General features: G+C 41.8%; 1 protein-coding gene across 1 annotated transcript in view; it reads left to right on the top strand.

The window, feature by feature from the left end:
- The first annotated feature begins 1,322 nt into the window (after positions 1–1,322).
- The window catches only part of MATN3 (matrilin 3), a 37,289-nt gene continuing 13,240 nt past the window's right edge, over positions 1,323–25,371 (top strand). The window contains exons 1-6 of the mRNA XM_003411813.4: positions 1,323–1,587; positions 6,206–6,772; positions 9,616–9,741; positions 11,134–11,259; positions 12,839–12,964; positions 15,684–15,809. Coding sequence (XP_003411861.1) covers positions 1,368–1,587; positions 6,206–6,772; positions 9,616–9,741; positions 11,134–11,259; positions 12,839–12,964; positions 15,684–15,809 — 1,291 coding nt within the window. The 5' untranslated portion in view covers positions 1,323–1,367. The remainder of the gene's footprint in view (positions 1,588–6,205; positions 6,773–9,615; positions 9,742–11,133; positions 11,260–12,838; positions 12,965–15,683; positions 15,810–25,371) is intronic.

Below are 25,371 nucleotides of genomic sequence, written 5' to 3'. Positions count from 1 at the left end.
TACAGCACCAGGGCCATCAGACCACAAGGTATGAACAAGCTTGGTGTTGTCCTCTAGGATGGGGGAAGGCTGGTGTAGTTTGGAGAATGGAAAGCAGGGACACAGTTCCGGATGTAGTCACAGAAGTGGTGGTTAAGACTGGATCAGCTCCTGTTGGGCTTTGTAGGCTATGAAAAAGAAGTTTGGGTTTTGCTGGAAGTGAAGCTGAAAGGTGTACACAGAGAAGTGATTAAGGCTGCTGTCCGTAGTGTGGGTTGTAGGGGGCAATAGTGGAATTAGGGAGACCAGATGGAATCAGTTGGAACTCATGCACATTGTCATATTTTAAGACACAACTCAAATACCACCTGCTTCCTCAGGCAGAGCTGGTGTCTCTTTTCTAAATGCACCTATTCCCTTAGGTAGGTACAACATTTACGCATATTTCTCTTTCAGTAGACTCAGTTCCTTCAGGGTCCCCTGGGCAGCCTCCACTCCTGTGCTGCCATGTTCACTCTTCCGGAGGGGAAATGGGTTACAGGGAGAGCCTCTTAAACTCTGTGGGTACAGGCTGTCCTTCCAGCTCACAGGGGGCTCCCTGGGGTATGTATGTTTGGCTTTCTATTCCGGGTAATATAAGTTCAACTGTTTATGGATGTTTGAAGCTGCGATGAAAGCGTTTCTGTTCATGCAGCTACGTTCTGTGAGACTTTTTTTTTAGTTGAGAGCCCACAGAAAAACGTTGGTTACTTGGCTGGAGACAGGGATGTAGTGTGAGGAGCAACGTTTCATCGCTTTGCTCTGAGCCCGAAGGGAAACCTGGAGCAGGAGCAGCGGGAGGGCAGAGCCTGGGCTCCTCAGCTGGGACAAGGCCAGAGGCACCTGGGGATCAGACTCTTCTGGGGAAGGAGGGTCGGGCGGGCTGCAGCTTTGCATAGGACCCCGCCCCGGGGTTTACAGGCCAGGGCAGAAGCTCCGAGAGAGGCAGAGGCGGCTAGATCAGGAGTCCCCCAGCCTAGCCCACCCAGACTAGGCAGTTCGTGGCGCAGGGCAGGGGGCCGGCTGGTGGCCACCCGGGCCGGAGCCCGGGCCGCCGCGCCGCTGGCCCGCTAGCCCCAGACATTCCGTTTCTGCCACTGGAATGCGCAGACAAGGCTACTTGTTGGCCTTGGGCAGGGCTCCCCGGCTGGGCCTGTCGGTCGTCGCCCCCTGCCCCCGCTCCGGCCCTCGCGGCCCTGGGCGGAGCGGGGAGGGGGGGGCGGGGCGGGGCCTAGGCCCGCGGGACCTTTAAATGCGCCTCCTCTGCGCTGGACACAGGTCCCCGACTGACTGAACGACTGACCGACTACCCGACGGACAGACACACAGGCAGGACCGCCAAGCCCATCATGCCGCGCGGCCTCCCCGGACGACTCCTGCTGCTCTTGCCGCTGCTGCTGCTGCCGTCCCCCGCGGCCCCCAGCTCCCTGGCCCGCCGCCCTCCGGCCGCCCTCCCGGGGTCCGGGAGGCTGGGGACCCGCGGCCCAGCGGGCAGCCCCGGGCGTCGCCCCGCTCCCACAGGCGAACCCTATTCCGGAGCCAGCCAGCCCGGCGGGGCCCGCGGCGCAGGTACAGCTGGGTTGGGGCGGGCGAGGAAACCCAGGCTGAGAGGGACAGGAGGGGGCCACAGGGAGGGAATCCCCGCAAGAGAAAAGGAGGGAGATCTGGGCTGGGGCGGGCTGGGCAGGAGGATCCGGGCAGCGAACAAGGAGGAGACGCGTCGGTCATCCACCACGGCTTCGTCGCAGCGGAGCCGAGCCAGAGCCCTGGTGCCTGAAGGAACCTCGCGTGAGGAGCACATTTCATCTTCTTGCTCTGAGCCTGGAGGCAAACCCGGAGCAGGAGCAGAGGGAGGGCAGAGCCCAGGGGCTTCTCAGCGGAGGATCAGGCCAGAGGCACCCGGGGATGGCGGGAAAGAATCTCCTCCGTGATGAATCCTGTGGGGAAACTGAGGTCCAGAGAAGGGAAGCGAGCTGCCCAAGGTCAATAATTGTCAGGGCTGCAATTGGGGTCTTCTCAACCTCAAACTCTAGCAACTTCTCTGATTTAGGCATGGAGAATAGGGCAGCGGTGGGACCAGTGGCCTGCCTTCACCTCTGTCCCAGTCCGGACCCCTCGGTCCTGCTGAACAAATCCTTCCTCAGATTTTGCTTTTAGTTCTCTTGAAATCCCTCCATTTATGCTGCCCCAGATTAATATGTGATCCCTCCTGCCTTCCCCACGGGAATCTAGCGGATGCCCCCCAGTGTGGGATCTGGGCCAGAATTCGGACTGGAAGGCAGGAGTGGGGCGAGAGGGGAGGGGGCGGTGCAGTGAGGCTAGGAAGGAACTTTGAGGAGCACTGGATGCCGGAGGGCCTGTCTTGTCTCCATCCTTGTCTCAATCCCTGTTGTCTTGCTTGAACTGACTGGACATCACACCTAACTTGAGCTCTCTTAGATCCTCAGAGACCCAAAACTTGGGGTCTTTGACGGACAATTTCGTTTCACGTTTTGCTTGGTAACTGGCTCCTGAGGCAGAGAAAAGCTCCTAGAGCTGCAGAGTTGGAAGGTCATCTGAAACACTCCTAACAGCACATATAGGGAGGAAAAAGGAGGCTTATCAAAGGGAAGGACCCAAGAAATTAGTGTCGGAGCCCAAAGCAGAACTCAAACCCAACCCAACCCAATCTGTTGGCGTCCAGTCGATTCCGACTACTAGCCACCCTGCGGGATAGAGTAGAGCTGCCCCATACCGTTTCCAAGGAGCAGCTGGTGGATTCCATCTCCCGACCTTTTAGTTAGCAGCAGGAATCTTAGCCACTGTGCCACCAGGGTGCCAGAGTAGAATTCAGAGCTCTGAAATCCCAAGCAAGTGCTCATTTTACTGTTCCAAGTTACCAAGCTCTTAATATGGTTTACTTATAATTTTCTGTTCATAAGCAAAAGTCCAGCTTTGGCTTCACTAAAGAGACTCTGTACCAAACTGTCTTCTGGGTCTCTAATCTCACCTGGCCAGAGATGCTTCATGCCACAGGCAGCTTTGCATTATCTACCTCCTCCTGTACCTTTTTGGATAGTATGAAATGAGTCCTTTTCCACACCAGCCCCAGTGGGCTGGATTTGAAATGGCAACAGCATTGCCATTGAGGTGGGAAATGCCAGGGTTCACAGGGTTTAAATCAGCTGGTGACTCCAGGCTAGGAATAGCGACAAAGTCTTTGTTCTAGAAGTTAACACTACCTCTGGTCCAAGGGAGATGGGATTGGCAGAGAGTGGAGGGATTCCGCATGGGTGAGGTGGCCATGTTCTCCCCTAAACTGCACTGGTTCTTCATTCCTTGGGATCCAATCTGACCTTGAAAAGATAAATTCTTTAATGAACATCACATTCCAGCCTTTTCCAAATTCTCTCCTTTTAGCCACCAGAAATTGCTAAACTTTGCTATGGGCTTTTATTTCTACCAGGAGTATCTGGAACTGGTAATATTGTGAGTATGAAAACATTGCAGGAAATTCAGATTCTCACTTTCTTTGCTCCTGAGAATTAATTTGCTGCTCTCTACTAAATGGGAGTAAGGGTTAAGAAAAGAAAAAATTAACAATGGTTGCCAAAACAAACAAACAAACAAAACCCAAACCTGTAGCTGCTGAGTCAATTTCAACTCATAGGTACCCTAAAGGACAGAGTAGAACTGCCCTATAGGGTTTCCAAGGAACCACCTGGTAGATTCAAACTGCCAACCGTAGCTCTTAACCACTATGCCACCAGGGCTTCCATGACGGTTGTCAAGGGGATCCAAATCAGGAGGAAACCAGACGCTCACAGAATTCCCCACCACCCAAGCCTCTGTGTTAGTTTTCTGTTACTGCTATAACAAATCACCATAAACTTAGTGGTTTAAAATGACACATATCCATGACATAGGTCTCACTGGGCTAAATCCAAGGTATCAACAGGGTTGTGTTCCTTTTTGGAGGCTGTAGGGGAGAATCCATTTCCTTGCCTTTTCCAGATTCTAGAGGCTGCCCTCATTCCTTGGCTCCTGGCCTTCCTCCTCCATCTTCAAAGTCAGCAAAGCCAGGTTGGGTCCTTCTCATATCTCATCATTCGGACCTCCCCTTCTCTCCTCTCTTCCACTTTTTAAGAACCTTTGCAATTACACTGAACCTGCCCGAATAATCCAGGATAATCCCCCCATCTCAAAGTCTTTAATCCCACCTGCAAAGTCTCTTTCGCCATGTAAAATAATATATACACAGATTGCAGGGATTAGGATGTGGGCATCTTTGGGGGCTGTTATTCTGTCTACCATGCCCCCTGTAAAGCCAGTGTGAAAAACCAAGGGGAGAAGGAAGAGATCATGCCTGTTTAGTTCTAAGAATGTAATCATGATATTTATAAGGTCATTTTTTGGGTATGTGTGAAAGCATTGTCAATTATAGGATTCATATCATCATGGATTTTTCTGTTTACTCCAATTATGCAAAACAAAACAAAAACCCCTAAATCCATCTCCAGGAAGGATTTTCAATAATTCTTCCTCCTTGCTCCTGACCCATGATAATATCAAGGGATGAAGTGAAATTTTGTAGTCGTTTAAAAAATATTTTTAATTCCTTTTGACTTAACTAAATATATGACATCTAGCATATGTCTAGGTGGTGGCTCAAAGTTAACAAGCAAGATGTTTACCAGGTCCATGAGATAATGTTATTTTTGTGGTGGAAAAATGTTACCACAGAGAAGGCAACTGTGGTACCATGGAAAGCCCCTAGGCCAGGAGTCAGGAAACCTGGACTCCAATCCATGCTCTACCACTTTCTAGCTATTGCATCTCCCTGAGCCTTAGGTTCCTCATCTGTAAAATGGGCATAAAATCAAGCTCTGCACCTCCAACTTCACACGTTGTGGTTTTGGTGCCCTGTGATCCCTAAAATGTCATTTGAAGTAAGGTATCATTTTTCTTTTCCTTTTTTTTTTATAATTTTTATTGTGCTTTAATCTTTTTAAGTGAAAGTTTACAAATCAAGTCAGTCTGTCACACAAAATTTATATACACCTTGCAACATGCTCCTAATTACTCTCCCCCTAATGAGACAATCTGCTCCCTCCCTCCACTCTCTCTTTTCGTGTCCATTTCGCCAGCTTCTAACCCCCTCTATCGTCTTATCTCCCCTCCAGGCAGGAGAGGTGAACATAGTCTCAAGTGTCCACCTGATCCAAGAAGCTCACTCCTCACCAGCATCCCTCTCCAACCCATTGTCCAGCCTAATCCATGTCAGAATCATTTATTTTCTTAATTGAATACCTCCAGGCAGCAGAATAAACCCAAGAGGATAATTTTGAGCTTTTAAAAGAAAACTGCTTTAACCACTGCACCACCTGAACTAATTGTACTGCACCACCAGGCTCCTTAAAAACAACAATAGGTCCTCAAAAAATATTTGGTGAATGAATAAATGGAAAAGAGTTGACCAAGACAGTTTGATGAGGCAGTAGCATAGATACCAGGTCACAGTCTCTGTTTCTGAAAACAAGACAGGCTTACAGAGTTGGAAGTGGAATAAACATCTATCAGATTGTCATCCCTCTCTCCCAAGTACCTAGCTCAGGGCTTGTTAGATCCAGAAGTTCACTAAGCATGAATGAATGACAAGAGGAGGGAAAATCGAGGCCTATCCTGGAGCAGTTTTCACCCCCTTGGAAGTGGAATAAAAGAAGGCAGCTGCCAGAAGAGCATCAGAGTGCCTTGCATCAAACTCTGCCATTGACTGAGGGGCCTGAGAAGACCTGGGCAGGGTGGTCTGCAGTGAGGTTGGCCCTGGGAGTCCAGGGCCTTTTACACTATTTGGGGACACTTTGTCCCATTGCCTCAGATGGCCAACATGTCCAAGAAATATCTGGAATACATTTATTCTTGGGAATCAAGAGGAACCTTGGGAGCAAAACCTTACGCAGAGGAATAAGGTTCTAAGTGAAATTTCAGGATTCAACCAGCCCATAACTGAAGCGTTTGGGGGAAATTTCATCCCTTTATTTGAATTCTTATTAGGGAATTCTGAAGGCTTTGGTGCGTTCAACACTCAAAGGGAGATGATCTTGGGGAAGATAGCAGGCAGTGGGTTGCTGGGTTAGAGGACTGTTTAATTTCTGGTGTGGCCTGATCATTGCTTAGTCTTTTCTGCTCCCCACACCCTTCTTTGCAGGTGTTTGCAAGAGCAGGCCCTTGGACTTGGTGTTTATTATCGATAGTTCTCGTAGTGTTCGGCCGCCGGAGTTCACCAAAGTGAAAACTTTCGTCTCCCGGATAATTGACACTCTGGACATCGGGGAGGCGGACACACGGGTGGCGGTGGTGAACTATGCTAGCACTGTGAAGATCGAGTTCAACCTCCAGACCTACTCAGACAAGCAGTCCCTGAAACAGGCCGTGGCTCGACTCACACCCTTATCAACAGGCACCATGTCGGGCCTGGCCATCCAGACGGCCATGGATGAAGTCTTCACAGTAGAGGCAGGAGCTCGGGGGCCCAACTTCAACATCCCTAAAGTGGCCATCATTGTGACAGATGGGAGACCCCAGGACCAGGTGAACGAGGTGGCCGCTCGAGCTCGGGCTTCTGGTATTGAGCTCTATGCTGTAGGTGTGGATAGGGCGGACATGGAGTCCCTCAAGATGATTGCCAATGAACCCCTAGATGATCACATTTTCTACGTGGAGACTTATGGGGTCATTGAGAAACTTTCCTCTAGATTCCAGGAAACTTTTTGCGGTAAGTCCGTGCTTTCAACAAGAAAGGGTGTTATATTCAGACATTGTGTATCCATAGAAAAAAAGATTTATTCTTTTTTTTTTTTTTTAATGGAAAACTTAAAATATAAGCAAGGCTTTTTTGGTATGTTTTTACTAACTTAAACACACTTTCTTGGTTTAGGAATATAGAGTTGCATTATATATAATTTGGTTTGCTCATAAAATCTTCAAGTTTGCATTAGAGATGTTAAAGTCTGGAAATATCCAGGATAAATACTCCTGCTGTTCCCTGACAGGGTCAGAAAAAGGAAAAAAAAATAACTCAAGACACCTCTCTTTCCCCTCTGCCCCACACTACTTTTTTTTTTCCAGGTATATATTTTTTTAAATTTAGCTTTACCATCTCTAGGTTTAACAGAAGTCTGCTTGTTCTCCTACAGGAGTCAGACAGCAGAGACTGTCCATGGAAGGGTCAGCTGGCCCATATCCCAGTGGAACTGTCAGTACGCATGTACATTTAACGCATACTCTAGTTCTCAGATTCCGCTCTGTCTCTGGCTATCCTCTGTGGAGGGACAGGGTTAGGGACCAGGGAGGTTAGGGTTTCAGCTCACTTGAGAGGTAGCAAGAAACAGATATTAAATAGTAATAATAATAATTCTGTTACTCTCCTACTCCTTTAGAAAGGAGTTTGTGCACATGTTAATTAGTTTTTAGCGTGAATTAGCCAACTGGGTTAATATTAATCTATTCAAGGCTGGGGTTTATTTTTAGTCACTCATCAAAACTGTGAATTTTTGGAGCTCGGACTTTATTTTTTATCGTTTAGAGATATCTTTTCAAAGCCCTTTATGGAATTATCCAAGCAGGTATGGACACATTTCTAGTACAGGTGAATTTTACACTTGATGTTAGCTAAAAGGCTGAGACATGATAGCTCAGGTGTATTTTAACACATAGATACCTTTTGGATATATAGTTTATTCCACAGTTATTTATTCAATATGCCTTTCTTGATCACTGATGATGCAAAGATAAAGACAAAGTCCCTCTTTGTCATCAAACCTGAGGGTGAGGGGTGAGACAAACAAGTGAACCAATAATTTAAACTGTCAATTTCAAGGAGATTTTATATTTAAATTAATGCAAAACTCAGCATCCATGGGTTTGCCAGGAAATGGAACATGAAGTCTTGGCCTGGGGTGAAGCCTGGTCTCAGACAGACCTGGCCTAGACCCCCCCTCCCCTCCTCCTTGTCTTTCCTGTCCCAGCACATTGGACCTTTACAAGACTTCTTTGGCTTTGGTGGCATCTACTTGGAATTCATTGGTTTCTCAAAAAGAAAATGGCTTTCTTTCTCCCAGGAAAAGCCCCTCGGCTTGCGGGTGAGAGCTTTTCCATAAAAGTGTTGTTCTGTGGCAAAGTTAGGTCTCAAAGTCAGCACCTGGGGTTGGGCCTGAGGGCCATCAAGTAACAAGTGGTGAGTGGCAATCTTTTCCTTTTGGAACAAAAGGTCTGCTTGTTCTGGGGGAAAAATGTCCTCTCTATAGAAAAAAGACTGAGGAGCAGCTTGTTGTAGTCAATGGGTTAGAAAGATCATTCCATGAAAAAGCCCTTCTTGGGAAAATATTAGCCTTGTCCTGTGGCCAAGGGCAATGGGGGCAAGTTACTCACCACAGAAGTGCCAGCCTCCTCCTCTAACAGGCTTCCTCAGTTTCTCAGAAGTAACTAAACTGATTGGTTTATTTTCAAAATAAGTCACTACAAAAAAAAAAAAAAGAAAATCCAATGAGATATAAATGGGCCCAGTGACAAAAAGATGGAGATACAGTTTAGCTAGTATATTCTCATTAATTTTGTTCTCTCTTCCTTTTATTTTTACTTGTTTGTGTATAGCGTATGAGTTCATTTTCCTTGAAGACATTATAGACTCAGTAGCTGCAAAGGAGAGCCCTGGTGGTACAGTGGTTAAGAGCTCAGCTGCTAACCAAAAGGTTGGCAGTTTGAATTCAGCAGCTGCTCTTTAGGAACCCATACCAGTTCTTCTCTGCCCTATAGGGTCACTATGAGTTGGAATCAACTCAGTGAGGAGTTTGATTTTTTTAGTTGCCTATATATATATATATATATATATATATATACACACATATACATATACATATACATATACATATACATATACATATACATATACATATACATATACATATACATATACATATACATATACATATACATATACATATACATATACATATACATATACATATACATATACATATACATATACATATACACACTTGGATTCAAGAACCCATGCTGTATATTTATAAGGCAGTTACCTTCATTGCCCTCTACCATTTGGATGTTCAAGTATGTATCACTACCCAAGTATGTGTAAGGTCCAGGCCCAGAGGAATGCCCGTGTGCGAATTCTGCTTAGACTAACTCTAGAATCTTTGGAGACCAGATTCTTGTTGTAGTGGGATGACTAGCTCATAGAACTTCAGGAAGTATTATTCTCATTTCTTGTGGTTGGGAAACAAAAATATTTTTCATGGGCTGGTAGATAAGCTGAATAAAACATTAAGTTGTCTGATCTATGTAAGTGTTTGATTTCAGCTCCAAATTTAAAATTCCCTTTCTCGTTTAAGAAAGTCTACAACAAGATCTGCAATTTTAAGTTAGTAACATTTCTAGTTTGCATGGTATTTCTAATAAGCCAGAGGCATAAAACAAATAGACAATTTTTATAGTGAACTAAAGATAGAGTTGGAAGGGAACCTGGAGAGAATTTTTTTTTCTTTATCTGAAATATTTCTTATATGTTAGTAGTGACTGCTCTAAACTTCCTTTGCATAGCTCTGGACCCATGTATGCTTGGCACACACCAGTGCCAGCATGTGTGTATCAGTGATGGAGACGGCAATCACCATTGTGAGTGTAGCCAAGGATATACCTTGAATGCTGACAAAAAAACATGCTCAGGTGAGACCTTGCTTAGGAAATGGTGGTTGACTAGAAGTTATTTGGGAGGTCTGTTCTTCAGGTTTTGGAGTGGGCTTGTGCTTTGACTCTTGAATCCCTTTTCACCTAATTCCATTTGGCTGGTTTTCTGTTGTTCATCAACAATTCTTCTGGAAAAGGAACATGGGGAGAAAAGTGAAAATAACACATAACTCAATCTGGTATGTCACTTATTACTAGTCTTAAGGGAGAGGATTGGTCAAAACTCTTTGACCTTTTACATGAATTTTATTTAATTAAATACAAGCTATCCCTTCCTCTGTTACCATAGTTGCTCACGGATTCTAGAAGAAAATTTAAGAAGGTCTTTATTCATTTAGTATATGAATATCCACATGGAATCAATGAGATTACATTCATTTTTTCAAATCCTAGAAAAAAATTTTGAGAGGAAGAAAATTTAGAGATCATTTACTCCAACCCACTCATTTTATAGATAATGAAATTAAGACGCAAAGAGAGGAAACATCTTACCCATGTGTTTTGGCTGGGTTCTCTAGAGAAGCAAAACCAGTAATGCATATACATATATAGAGAGAGATTATATTAAGGAAACAGCTCACGCGATTATAGGGGTTGGAACGCCCCAAGTCCTTGGATCAAGATAGAATTCTTTCCCAATTCACGGAACTGCAGAAGCTGGTGAACCCAAGATGAGCAGATTGGAGAGCAGGGATCCTGCTCACAGGTTGCAACAGTTGAGGAGTCCCCAAGGCCGGCAGGCAAGACCACAAGGTTTTTCCTGAGTCAGCAGCAGGGGCTGGCGAACCCAAGATAGGTAGGTCAGGGAGCAGGACTCTTGCTCCAAGGCCGTGATGATCAGCGAATCCCAAGATGGACAGGTAAAATGCTAGCGCAAGTCCCAAGAACCAGAGGTCAGACAAGAGACAGTTGCTGGATCCAGAACAAGCCAACAACCTTTGCAAGGTGAGCAGGAAAAGGAAGTAGACGGTGGAAGATGGAGAGATGAAGGCTGAGGGGGCGGGGAGCTGCCACAGGCCCCAACCCCACTGGTACCACTCAGCAGATTCCATCATGGAGGTGATCACATATCAAATTTCAACAGGAAAGTGATCACATCATACAAGTGCCAAAACACTATGAATCATGGCCCAGCCAAGTTGGCATACAATCTTAACCATCACACCATGTCACTGAGTCTTTAGTGATAGAGCCAAGACAAGAAAGTTGATTGCCAGCTCCGAGTCCAGTACCTTCCTCTTGTGCTGCACTGCCCCACGTGTCATTAGCAGTGTTTGTGTATGTGTGAGTCAGTGTGTAAGCAGTGAGGCCAATAATTACTTACTGTGTGTTCTCCATGTGCTCGCATTTATCCTGATCATCTTTTGATAGCTATTGACAAGTGTGCTCTTGGCACTCACGGCTGTGAACACATTTGTGTGAATAACAGAAATGGCTCTTATCATTGTGAGTGCTACGAAGGTTATACCTTGAATGAAGACAAGAAAACTTGTTCAGGTAAGTGAGGAGGAGTCTTTACTATTACTATCTGTCTATGTAACTGCCTATCCAGTGTGACCGGGCAGGTCACATTGACTGAAAATGATCTATTTTCCTCTCTTGCCATACTTAGCTTTTCCCATTTCTTAAGTCTAATTAGAAAACGTAGAAATGGTGGCATGTATGTATCATGCCTCACACGTATCAATGTGTTGTTCATTCTCTGTACTCAGCCCTAAAAGTCCTTCCCAAATGAAATAACAATATGGTAAGTTAAAACCAAATAACACTCCATGAGATATTTATTACAACAGGAAAAAACAGTAGCTTTATAGTGGGGCAATCTTGCAGACACCACCTTAACCAAGCCATCAAAGTTAACATCACCAATAATGAGACATAATGACATCATGTATCTACTAACATGATGTACTGAGGATAAAATAGCACTTTACAGACCAAGTTAAATGGTGTGATTGACAAGACGAAAAATGTATAACCTGAATTGAATCATGAGGAAACATCAGACAAACCCAAACTGATAGACGCACTACAAAATAGTGTGCCAAACTCACAAAAAAAACTAAGGAAAAGTCTTTCCTAATTTAAAAGAGACTAAAGAAACATGACAACTTTAATGCAATGTGTGGTTGTAGATTGGACCATGGACCAGAAAATGGGCACTAGTGGGATAATTGGCAAAATTTGAATAAGGCCTATAGATTAATTAATCATAGTGTATTATTGCTAATTTCCGGTTCTGATATTTTATGCCATGGTTAGGCAAGATTTGATTAAGAAACTGGCTGAAGCACAGGAAGTTATTGTATTATTTTTGCAACCTTTTCATAAGTCTGAAATTATTTCAAAATAAAAAGTTCAAAAATGTTATTGCCATACAGAAGGAAGTGACTGAGTGAAAATTTAAGTCTTGAGCTCTGATGCTGGTTCTGAGTCAGTTGGTCTCCTTTGGAGTCATTTTCCTCATTTGTAATAGGAGAGGGTTGAATGATAATTACTTCAAACTCTAACTCTATGTTTTTCTGAATCTAGTGTAATTAGTCACACAACTATTGATATCCTTCTGATTTTGAATAAATCTAAAAAGAATTTTTTCAAAAGTACTTCTGAGATAGTTATATCATAAAAACTCAACACCGATAATTTTCAAAAGAAGTTGGAGAAAGCAAAAGAATGTTTATAGTGTGTGTAGAATTTTGACTTAGCTAACCTCTGTTGTTGTCAGTTGCTGTCGAGTCAATTCTGACTCATGGTGACTCCATGTGTGAAGAGTAGAACTGCCCCGTAGGGTTTCAAGGCTGTGACTTTTCAGAAGCAGATTGCCAGGCTTGTTTTCCCAGATGCCTCTGGGTGGTTTTGAATCATCAACATTTCGGCTCATAGTTGAGCACTTAACCATTTGTGCCACACAGACAGCTCTAGCTAACCTGTAGTGAAAGCAAATTGTACCAATGGACTTAATAGTTTCAAGTAGGTTTTCCTCTTATGCATTTCCAGTGGCAAATAAGATTTCTATAAGTGTAATAAAACACTTTTCCACTCTCTGTTTCTTTTCTCCTGGACTTCTGTTTGATAGTTCAAGATAAATGCGCTTCTGGTACACATGAGTGTCAGCACATTTGTGTGAGTGACAGAGCTGGGTCCCATCACTGTGAGTGCTATGAGGGCTACACTCTGAATGAAGACAAAAAGACATGTTCAGGTAAGGTCCACTTAACAAATTCTTTCATACTTGGCTTTTTCTATTGCAGTGAAATCAACTTTCAATTCACTAGAAAAGAGATCCTTAAAGGTAAAATTTAGACACAGGGTTCAGACATTCTGCCACACTCATAGGCTAAGCCATAGATTGCTCAGAGAGCAATGAACTAACTAGGTTTTGCAAATATAGATCATTCTGGAAAATTACTGGAAATGAGTAGGGAATGAGGGGTATGAGAAAAGCTAATTGGAAGGAGTATCCTTATCCAGGAAATTTTTATAGCTCTGTCCCCTGGGGACTTTTAAAGCAAATAGGAAACTTCATAGAAGTCAGTTGGGCAGTAACTGGTGTGATAGGCTGAACTGATCTTTTTCCAGTTAAAACTTGGCCTGAAACTTTTCTGTAGTGTTAATCTTACAACTGAAGTGTTTAGTAAAGGGGACTTTGTCAGTGACTGAATTAGACCCACACATATCTTCCAGTAAGTTTGAAGTAAGTCGTTCCTTGACAGTTTCTAGATGATCAGTCCTCAGTGAATCTGAGCCTTATGAGGGACTTGGCTAATGAGCCCGCACCAGTACTACTGATCCTCATGAATTTGATTTAAATTCCCTGGCAGAACAGGGAGTTTCTCTAATGAAAAACACCTTTAAGAGATATTCCTAGCTCTCAAAGTGGTGTTTAGTTTTAGCTTATTCCATATGTTTCAGATTTACGTATATTTTCTTCTCCCTTGCGGAAATACATTATGTGATTTTTTTCAAGATAGATTAAGGGAAATGGCATATCACCAATTCTCTTTCTTATAAAATGAAATCAATTAAAGAGTACTGAGCACCTATTTTGTTCCCAGACCCGTGCTAAGCACTGTGGGGATATAAAGAAGCATGTGTTTCTGCCTCCAAACAACTTATAGCCTGGGTGGAAAGAGTTCCAATATCTCAAGAAAGGAGAGAATGAGTAGCCAGTGAAAGGAACTGCCGTAACTAAGGGCTGTAGGAGCCTGAGGAAGACAGGATGTCTAGGAAAGCACATAGAGAGGTGGGACTGGGGTTGGGTCTTGAGGGATCATGAAGGTTTAGATAGAGAGAAGTGAAGAACAGCATGGGGAAGGGGAATGGCTTGCGTGGGTTTGTTCAGTGTAGCAGGACTAAGTCAACTGGGGTGGAGAGGACTCATGGATGGCCGCACTTCTCAAACAGATAAGTATCCCAGTTGGTGCTTTAAGTGGTCAGGAACACTGAAGACCTGGGAAAACCAAATGAAAGAAATTTACATTTAAACAAAGAGATATTAGGGAATATAAATGAAGCCTTTTATTATAAAAAACATAAAACAAAATTTTCAGTTAAGGCAGATTACTTCAGGCAATGCGCCAGATACTGATCACTAACATTCTTCATTTCCTACTGTCTGCTGTGCCTGGACTAGGCATTTTAGACACAATAATTCATTTAATTCTCACAATTTTGTGAGGAAACTGAGGCACCGACAGAGCAAAGATATGGTGAAACCCATATGAAGTTGTGCACTACAGGTTAGTAAGTAAACACAATTAAGCCCATGTGTACCTTGCTTACTATAAGCCAGTGCATACCAACCGTGCTTACTGGTTAATCCGCCCCCGTGAGTAGGCCCAGATAAGGGGCCGGGGTGATAGCAGGTCTGGTTGTTATCTTTAGAGTGGGTGCTGAGCTGGGATGAGATGAAAAAAGAAACATTCTGCTCTTAGGCATTTTTGCTGGAAAAATCTCAATTGTGGAGATGAAGGGGGAATTATCAGTGTTAAGGTTGAAAGGGTACTTTATGGATAGATTATACAGGGCCTTGCACTTCAGGTAAAGATGTTGTATAGGCACTAGTGAGCCACTGAAGGTTTTTGAGCATAGAATAACATTTAGTTAGAAGGGAACAAGTAGAATGGTTTCGCCCCTGCATTGGCAAGGGAAGAACCTATATCTCCCAGCATGCCTTTCTGGGTATTAAAGGAGAATTGCTGTTTTCATTTGTCCTGGACAGGGTCTTAGTACAGCATTTTCCTCTGCCTTCCACCCAAATTTGGGCAAACTGTTCTCATCCCTGAAATGCATTTACCTGTGACAGATAATGAGTGCTTCACTTCCAATCATACACTGCCTTGTTGATGTTGTAATAATTATTTTTATTATTTTGTTTTCTACCTACGTGTGTGTGTGTCTCTGGGTCAGTATTTTCTGTCCCACTTTGTAAACTATTCAGGGGAGGCCCATGGCCAAAGTAGTCCTTTTTGTGCAGCTCCAAACTCAGTTCCACGTGCAGGTAGGTCCCTAATGAATTGTTTTTGGTGACGGGGCTGATGTTCCAGAAATAACTGGAGATGGTGATGGGTGGTACTAGACATCAGGAAAGGGCAGAGGTAAGTTCTGGAATATGATCATGGCTCAGTGCAGCCTCAGTGCTGTGGGTGGAAAAAAAAGAGAAGCTACCCTCAGATATTTGCAAGAAATAAAAAGGAAAGGGACGTGTGCAATTAAAGGTGAGGTTTAAGGGATGTGAGCTATAGAAACAGAAAATAGGCTTTGTGTTTCTGAAACATGAGAGACTTGCTGCTGACTGCTGAAGGGATCATTCTTAGCTTTTATTTGGTATCAGATGGAAGCTTTTTTTCCTCCCAGAAGTTTGCATGTCGTTTTCTATTTTAATTTGTGAATATTTTCTTTTCCGCAACACTTCTGGTCAGTACGTGACAAGTGTGCTCTGGGTACTCATGGCTGCCAGCACATTTGTGTGAGCGACGGGGAAGCGTCCTACCACTGTGATTGTTACCCTGGCCACACATTGAATGAAGATAAGAAGACATGTTCAGGTAAAGGTCATCCCTTTATACCTATTTTATTTTGTAGAAAAATTGCCTAGGAGTAAGCTTTCCTCTCCGTGTTTGAAGCATGGCTGTGATTGAGCCTTTCTCCTTGTCAGAATTCTCCAGTGGTTCCTAGTTGTCTATGGAATAAAACAATTACACTCCTCAGCCAGACATTCTACCTTCCATAATCTAATTCCATCCTGTCTTTTTATTTTATTGCGGTAAATATATATGACGTAAAATTTACCATTATTTGGTGACATTAGTTATATTTCCAATGCTGTGAAACCATCACCAGTATTTGTGTCCAAAACCTTTTCATAATTCCAAACAAAAGCTCTGTATCCATTAAGCATTAACTTCCTGCTCCTCCCTTCTCCCAGCCTATCATTGTCACTGATCTACTTTCTGTCTCTATGCATTTGTCTATTCTCCATATTTTATGTAAGTGGGATCATATGATATTTGCCCTTTTGTGTCTAACTTATTTTACTTAGCATAATGATTTCAAGTTTCTTCAATGTTGTAGCATGTATTAGAACTTCATTACTTTTTATGGCTGAATAATATTCCATTGTATGTGTATACCATACTTTATCAATTTATATGTTGATGGACACTTGAGTTGTTTCCACTGCTTGGCTATTGTGAATAGTGCTGCAGTGAACGTTGGTGTACAAATACCTGAGTCCCTGCTTTCAAGTCTTTTGGGTATATATCTGTCTTAGTTATCTAGTGCTGCTATAACAGAAATACCATAAATGGGTGGCTTTAACAAACAAACTTTTTTCCCCACAGTTTAGGAGGCTAGAAGTCCAAATTCAGAGCCCTGGTTCTAGGAGAAGGTTTGCTCTCTCTGTTGGCTCTGGAGGAAAGTCCTTGTCTCTTCAGCTTCTGCTTCCTAGTTCCTAGGAGATCTCCATGTGTCTTGGCATCTGTCCTCCCTTGGGTCTAGGAGGTTCTCAACTCAGGGACCCTGGGTCCAAAGGACACGTTCTGCTCCTGGTTCTTCTTTCTTGGCAGTAGTGAGGTTCCTCTCCTCTCTGCTCACTTCTCTCTCCTTTTATCTCTTGTAAGATAAAAAATGTGACTCAAGCAAGGATGTGACTTGAGTAAGAGTATGACTTAAGTAAGGCAGTGACTTGAGGCTTACTAAAGGGCATGACTCAAGGTACACTCCATACGAATCCTGCCTCATTAACATATAGAGATTTAGGATTTACAACACGTATTTATACAATGCCACAAAATGGAGGACAGTTGCATCAGATTACAACATGGAGGACAAGTGTCATGCATTGAATTGTGTCCCCCAAAAATATGTGTGTCAACTTGGCTAGACCATGATTCCCAGTATTGTGTGATCGTTCACCATTTTGTCATCTGATGTGATTTTCCTGTGTTGTAAATCCTACCTCTATGATGTCATGAGGTGGGATTAGCGGCAGTTGTGTTAATGAGGCAGGACTCAATCTTCAAGATTAGGTTGTGTCTTAAATCAATCTCTTTTGAGATATAAAAGAGATAATTGAGCAGAGAGATATGGGGGACCTCACACCACCAAGAAAGCAACACTGGGAGCAGAGTGCATCCTTAGGACTTTAGGAGAAGATTAATGACAAGGACCTTCCCCCTAGAGTCAACAGAGACAGAGAAAGCCTTCTCCTGGAGCTGGCACCCTGAAATCAGACTTCTAGCCTCCTAGACTATGAGAGAATGAATTTCTTTGTGGTATTTCTGTTATAGCAGCACTAGATAACTAAGACAGCAAGTAACACAATACTGGGATTCATAACCTAGCCAAGTTGACACATATTTTTAGAGGACACAATTCAATCCATGACATTCCACCCTTTGGTCCCCCAAAATTCATGTCCTTGCCACATGTATTCTTTTCTTAGAGAACAACAGATGTGGCTCCTTTGGTCTGTTTCCTGTCTGTGGAATTCCAGGAGACAGTGTTCTCTCTTTTTGTTCTTTTTCTGTCCCCTTCAGTCTAAGTGGAGGGGTTTTCTGCTGTGGTAGTTGGTTAGATACATCAGTCGTAGGCTTCATATATTTAATAAAAGTTTGTGTAGCCATGTCCTTGGTGAAAATTCTAGGCCAAATCTTTAAATTTTGTTTTCATTTTGCACCAGTCATTTTTAAGTTCTGCCCTTTCTGCTTGCATTTTACTATAAGCAGCAGGAAGAAACCACCAGGTTCACCTAAGATTTTGCTTAGAAATCTCTTCAGCTAGATATCCATGTTCATCACCTGCAAATTTTAACTTCCACCAGACATTTGAACATAATTCAGACAAGTTCTTTGCCACAGCATTAAAAGCTCTTCCTCCACTGTCCAATCACATGTTCATCATTTTCTTTTAAAGCCTCCCCAGAAGCACATTTAACGTCCACATTTCTAGCACTGTTCTGTTGCTGGCACCATATGTATTCTCTGAGATGATACTTCCTCTATGGCTCTCCTCACTTGCTACCAGAATTGCATTTGACATCTATAATTCTACTGACAGTCTTTTCAAGGCAATCTAGGCTTTTACTATTAGACACCTTAAAACTCTTCAAGCCCCCACCCATTACCCAATTCCAAAACCACTTCCACATTGTAGCCATTTGTTAGAGTAGCACACCATTTTTGTTACCAAATCCTGTGTTAGTTATCTAGTGCTGCTATTACTGAAATAACACAAGTGGTTGGCTTTAACAAACAAATCTGTTTTCTCACAGTTTTGGAGGCTAGAAGTTTGAATTCAGGATGCCAGCTTTAGGGGAAGGCTTTCTCTCCATCACCTTTGGAGAAAGGTGCCTGTCTCTTCTGAGCTTCAGCTCCTGGACAATCTTCATGTGGCTTGGCATCTCTCTTTCCTCATATATGCTTCTCTTGCTTGCTAGTTTAATCTCTTTTGTATCTCTAAAGAGATTCATTGACTCAAGACACGCACTGCACTAATCCTGCCTCATAAACATAACAAAGACAACCATTCCCAAATGGGATTATAACCACAGGTATAGATGTTAGGATTTATAACACATGTTTTTGGGAGACATATTTCAATTCATAATAATACCTAAAATGAAATTGCTGAGTCATATGTTAATTCTATATTTAACTTTTTGCAGAACCACCAAACTGTTTTCCACAGTGGCTGTACCATTTTACATACCCACCAGCAATGTAAAGGGTTTCAGTTTCTCCATATCTTTGACAAAACTTGGTTTTTTTCCATTTTTTCTGAGCATAGTCATCCTAGTAGGGGTGAAGTGGTATTTGCATTTACCTACATTTTTTTTTTTTTTTACCCCTGGTGGTGCAGTGGTTAAAGAGCTTGGCTGCTAACCAGAAGGTTGGCAGTTTGAATCTACCAGCTACTCTTTGGAAACCCTATAGGGAAGTTCTATTCTGTCCTATAGGGTTGCTATGAATCATAATTGACTTGACAGTAACGGGGTTAGCTTAATGACTAACGATGCTGAGCTTATTAGCCATTTGTATATCTTCTCTGGTGAAATGCCTGTTCAAGTCCTTCGCTAATTTTTGATTGTGTTGTTTGTCTTTTTGTTGTTGAGTTGTAGGGATTCTTTATGTATTCTGGATATTAAACCTTTATCAAATATATATTATTTCCAAATATTTTATATAATTTTATAGGTTGGCTTTTTACTTCCTTGATGATAACCTCTGATGCACGAGTTTTTTTTTTTTTATTATAAAGTCCAGTTTATCTGTTTTTTCTTTTGTTGCTTGTACTTTTGGTGTTGTACCTAAGAATCCACTGGCAAGTACAAGATCCTGAAACTTTGCCCTATGCTTTCTTCTCAGAGTTTTATGGTTTAACTCTTATATTTAGGTCGTTGATCCAGTTTGAATTAGTTTTTATGTATGGTTTGAGGTAGGGGTCCAACTTCATTATTTTGCCTGTGGAGATCCAGTTGTTCCAGCACCATTTGTTGAAGAGATTGTTATTTCCTCATTCAATGTACTTGGCACTCTTGTCAAAAATCAATTGATCTTAGATTTACGCATTCATTTCTGGAATCTCAATTCTATTCCACTGGTCTATATGTCTATCTTTATACCAGTTACACATTGGTTTGATTACTGTAGATTTATAGTATGTTTTGAAATTGGAGATTCTGAGACTTCCCCAATTTGTTCATCTTTTTCAAGGTTGCTTTGGCTATTCAGAGCCCTTGCAATTCTATATAAATCTGAGATTTGGCTTTTCCATTTCTACAAAATACGCTATTAGAGTATTGATAGAAACTGTATTCCTTCCAGTCCATAAACACAGGATGTCTTCCATTTATTTAAGTCTATTTTGATTCTAAATTTATTAAATAAATTTATTTAATTTCTTTCACTAGTATTTTACAGTTTTTGGTATACAAGTTTTTTATCTCCTTGGTTTAGACTTATTCCTAGGTATCTTATTCTTTCAGGTATTATTGTAAATGGAATTGTTTTCTTAATTTCCTTTTCAGATTATTTATTGCTGATGTATAAAACCCCAGTGATTTTTGTATGTTGATCTTACATTCTGTAACTTCGCCAAATTCATTTATCAGCTCTAGTAACCTATTTTGTGAAGTCTTTGGGATTTTCTGTATATAGAATCATGTCATCTGCAAATGGAAATAGTTTTACGTCTACATTTCCAATTCCAATGCCTTTATCTTTTTTCTTGGCTAATTGCTCTGGCTAGAACTTCCAGTGCAATGTTCAAAAGCAGTGGTGAGAGTGGGCATCCTTCTCTTGTTTCTGATCTTAGGTGGAAATCTTTCAGTTTTGTACCACTGAGTATGATGTTGTTGTTAGGTGCCATTGAGTCAGTTCTGACTCTTAAACATGCCATGTAAAACAGAAAAAAACATTGCCTGGTCCTGTGCCATCCTCACAATTGTTACTATATTTGATCCCATTGTTGCCACCACTGTGTCAGTCCATCTCATCTAGGTTCATTCTTTCTTTCCCTGACCTTCAATACCAAGTATGATGTCCTTCTCCAGAGACTGGTCCCTCCCGATAGTGTGTCCAAAGTATGTGAGACGAATTCTTGCCATCCTTGCTTCTAAGGAGCATTCTGGCTGTACTTCTTCCAGGACACTTTTTTTTTCTTCTGGCTGTCCATGATATATTCAATATTCTTTTCCAACACCATAATTCAAAGGCATTGTTTTTCTTCAATCTTCCTTATTCACTGCCCAGCTTTCCAATGTATATGAGGCGATTGAAAATACCATGGCTCGGGTCAGGCGCACCTTTGTCCTCAAAGTGACATCTTTGCTTTTGAACACTTTCAAGAGATCTTTTGCAGCAGATTTGCCCAATGCAATGCATTGTTTGATTTCTTGACTGCTGCATCCACGGGCGTTGATTGTGAATCAAAGTAAATTGAAATCCTTGACAACTTTGATATTTGCTCCTTTTATCATGACATTGCTTATCGGTCCAGTTGTGAGGATTTTTGTTTTCTTTATGCTGAGGTGTAATCCATACTGAAGGCTCTGGTCTTTGATCTTCAGTGGTAAGTGCTTCAAGTCCTCTTCACTTTCAGCAAGCAAGGTTGTGTCATCTGCATATTGCAGGTTGTTAATGAGTCTACCTCTGATAATAATGCCACATTCTTCTTCATATAGTCCAGCTTCTCGGACTATTTGCTCAGCATAGAGATTGAATAAGTACGGTGAAAGGATACAAGCCTGATACACACCTTTCCTGATTTTAAACCACACAGTGTTCGCTTGTTGTGTTCAAATGACTGCCTCTTGGTCTATGTACAGATTCCTCATGAGCAAAGTTAGAGTTCTGGAATTCCCATTCTTTGCAATGTTATCCATAATTTGTTATGATCCACACAGTCAAGTACCTTCGCATAGTCAATAAAACACAGCTAAACATCTTTGTGGTATTTTCTGCTTTCAGCCAAGATCCATCTGACATCAGCAATGATATCCCTCGTTCCAGGTCCTCTTCTGAATCCAGCTTGAATCTCTGGCAGTTCCTTGTCAAAGTACTGCTGCAACCATTTTTGAAGTACCTTCAGCAAAATTTTACTTGCATATGATATTAATGATATTGTTTGATAATTTCTGCATTCTGTTGGATCACCTTTCTTTGGGATAGGCACAACTATGGATCTCTTCTACTTGGCTGGCCAGGTAACTGTCTTCCAAATTTCTTGGCATAGACAAGTGAGCACTTCCAGAATTTCTTTTGTTTGTGGGAACATCTTAATTGATATCCCATCAACTCCTGGAGCATTGTTTTTTTCCAATGCCTTCAGTGCAGTTTGGACTCCTTCCTTTGATATCATCAGTTCTTGATCATACGCTACCTTCTGAAGTGGTTGAACATTGACCAATTCTTTCTGGTACAGTAATTTTGTATATTCCTTCCATCTTCTTTTGATGCTTCCTACATCATTCAATATTTTGCCCATAAAATCCTTCAATATTGCATCTCGAGGCCTGAGTTTTTTCTTCAGTTCTTTCAGCTTGATAAATGCCGAGGGTGTTCTTCACTTTTGGTTTTATAACTCCAGCTCTTTGCACTTTTCATTATAATACTTTACATTTCTTCCTGAGCCACCCTTTGAAATCTTCTCTTCATCTCTTTTACTTCATCATTTCTTCCATTCACTTTAGTTGCTCTGTGTTCAAGAACAAGTTTCAGAGTCTCTTCTGACATCCATATTTGCCTTTTATCTTTCCATTTTTTTTTTTAATTTCATTTTGCTTTGGGTGAAAGTTTACAGTGAAAATTAATTCTTATTAAGAATTTATACACAAAGTATTTTGTGACATTGGTTGCAATCCTCGCAATGTGTCAGCACTCTCCCCCTTTCCCTTTACACCCTGGATTCCCTGTGTCCATTTGTCCAGTTTTCCTGTCCCTTCCCACCTTTTCACCTTTGCTTTTGGGCAGGTGTTGCCCATTTGGTCTAGTATACTTGATTGACTGAAAAAGCAAGATCCTCATGTGTGTTATTTGTTTGTTTTATATAGGCCTGTCTAATCTTTGACTGAAAGGTAGCTTCAGTTCTGAGTTATCAGGATGTCCAGGGGCCATGGTCTTAGGGTTCCTCCAGTCTCTCTCAGACCAGTAAATCTGGTCTTTTTTTGTGAATTTGAATTGTGTTCTACATTTTTCTCCTACTCTGTCTGAGACCCTCTATGTGATCTGTGTCAGAGCCATTGATAGTGGTAGCCAGGCACCATTTAGTTCTGGGCTCAGGCTGGTGGAGTCTGTAGTTCATGTGGTCCATTATTCCTTTGGACTAATATTTTCCATGTTCTGGTTTTCTTCATTCTCCTTTGCTCCAGACAGAATGGGACTAACAGATGTATCTTAGGTGGCTGCTTGTAAGTTTTAAGACTCCAGACGCTGCTCACTAAAGTAGGATGTAGCACAGTTTCTTTATGAACTATGTTGTGCTCTTTCCTGTCTTTTTAACGACCTCTTCTTGCTTTCTTTATGTATGATGTTCTTGATGGCATCCTACAACTCGTCTGGTCTTTGGTCATTAGTGTTCAATGCATCAAATCTATCTGTTTTTGAGGTGGTCTCTAAATTCAAGTGGAATATATTCAAGTTCGTACTTTGGCTCTTGCGAACTTGTTCTAATTTTTCTCAGCTTCTGCTTGAACTTACATATGAGCAACTGAAGGTCTGTTTCACAGTCAGCCCCTGGCCTTGTTCTGACTGATGATATTGAGCTTCTCCATCATCTCTTTCAACAGATATAGTCAATTTGATCCCTGTGTATTCTGTCTGGTGAGGTCCACCGTATAGTCACCGTTTATGTCATTGAAAAAAAAAATATTTGCAATGAATAAGTCATTGGTTTTGTAAAATTCTATCATGCTATCTTCCACATTGTTTCTGTTGCCGAGGCCATAATTTCCATCTACCGATCCTTCTTGTTTCTGACTTTTGCATTCCAATTATCAATGCATCTTGAATGCATGTTTGATCAATTTCAGAATGCAGGAGTTGGTAAAAACCTTCAATTTCTTCATCTTTGGCATTAGTGGTTCGTGCATAAATTTGAATAGTAGTCCTATTAACTGGTCTTCCGTGTAGGTGTATGAATATTATCCTATCACTGACAGCATTGTACTTCGGGATAGAACTTGAAATGTTCTCTTTGATGCTGAATGGGACCCAATTCCTCTTCAATGTCTTTAATGGCATAGTAGACCATATTATTGTCCAATTAAAATGGCCAGTACTAGTCCATTTTAGCTCACTAATGCCTAGGATATCAATCTTCAAGTGTTTCACTTCATTTTTGACTTCTAATATTCCTAGATTCATACTTTGTACATTCCACATTCCGATTACTAATGGAGGTTTACAGCTATTTCTTCTCATTCTGAGTTGTGCCACATCAGCAAATGAAGGTCCGAAAAGCTTTATTCCATCCATGTCATTAAGGTTAACTCTACTTTGAGGAGGCAGCTCTTTCCCAATTGTATTTTGAGTGCCTTCCAACCTAGGGGTTCATCTTTTGGCAGTAGCTCAATTAATGTTCCATTGGTATTTATAAGGTTTTCACTGGCTAATTTTTTTTAGAAGTAGATCATCAGGTCCTTCTTCCTAGTTTGTCTTAGTCTGGAAGCTTCGCAGGAACCTCTCCACCATGAGTGACCCTGCTAGTATTTGAAATACCGGTGGTATAGCTTCCAGCATCACCAAAACCACCAAACCAAACCCAGTGCCGTTGAGTTGATTCTGACTCATAGCGACCCTATAGGACAGAGTAGAACTGCCCCATAGAGTTTCCAAGGAGCACCTGGTGGATTCAAACTGCCAACCCTTTGGTTAACAGCCATAGCACTTAACCCCTACGCCACCAGGGTTTCCTCCAGCATCACAGCAGCACATAAACTACCACAGTATGACAAATTGACTAACAAGCGGTAGAGCATGAAGCTAGCTGTGGGTTTTTCACCAATGTCCTGTATCATGTTGAGGAATTTTGCTTCTATTCCTAGTTTGTTCAGTGTTTTTATCGTGAAAGGGTACTGCATTTTGCCATATACCTTTTCTGTGTCGATTGAGATGATCATGTGAGTTTTTAAATTTGTTCTATTAATGTGGTATATTGCATTGATTGATCTTCTTATGTTGAACCACTCTCACATACCTAAAATAGGTCTCACTTGGTCATGGTGTATCATTCTTTTAATATGCCGTTGGATTCAACTTGCTAGGTTTTTTTTTTTTTTTTTTTTTTGAGTATTTTTGCATCTATATTCATAAGGGATATTGGTCTCTAGTTTTTTTTTTTTTTTCTTGTGGTTTCTTCATCTGACCTTGCTATAAGTATAATGGTGGGATCTTAGAATGAGTGAGGATGTCTTCCCTCGTCTTCTGCTTTTTGGAAGAGTTTGAGAAGGATTGGTGTTAATTCTTTAAATGTCTGGTAGAATTCCCCAGTGAAGCCATCTGGTCCTGGACTTTTCTTTGTTGGGAAGTTTTTGATTACCGATTCAGTCTCTTCATTTGTTAATATTTTATTGAGAGATCCTATTTCTTCTGGAATCAATTTAGGTAATTT

Source organism: Loxodonta africana, chromosome 12 (genome assembly GCF_030014295.1).
Source record: "Loxodonta africana isolate mLoxAfr1 chromosome 12, mLoxAfr1.hap2, whole genome shotgun sequence".
Taxonomy (NCBI): domain Eukaryota; kingdom Metazoa; phylum Chordata; class Mammalia; order Proboscidea; family Elephantidae; genus Loxodonta; species Loxodonta africana.
This window is presented reverse-complemented; position numbering and strand designations above follow the sequence as displayed.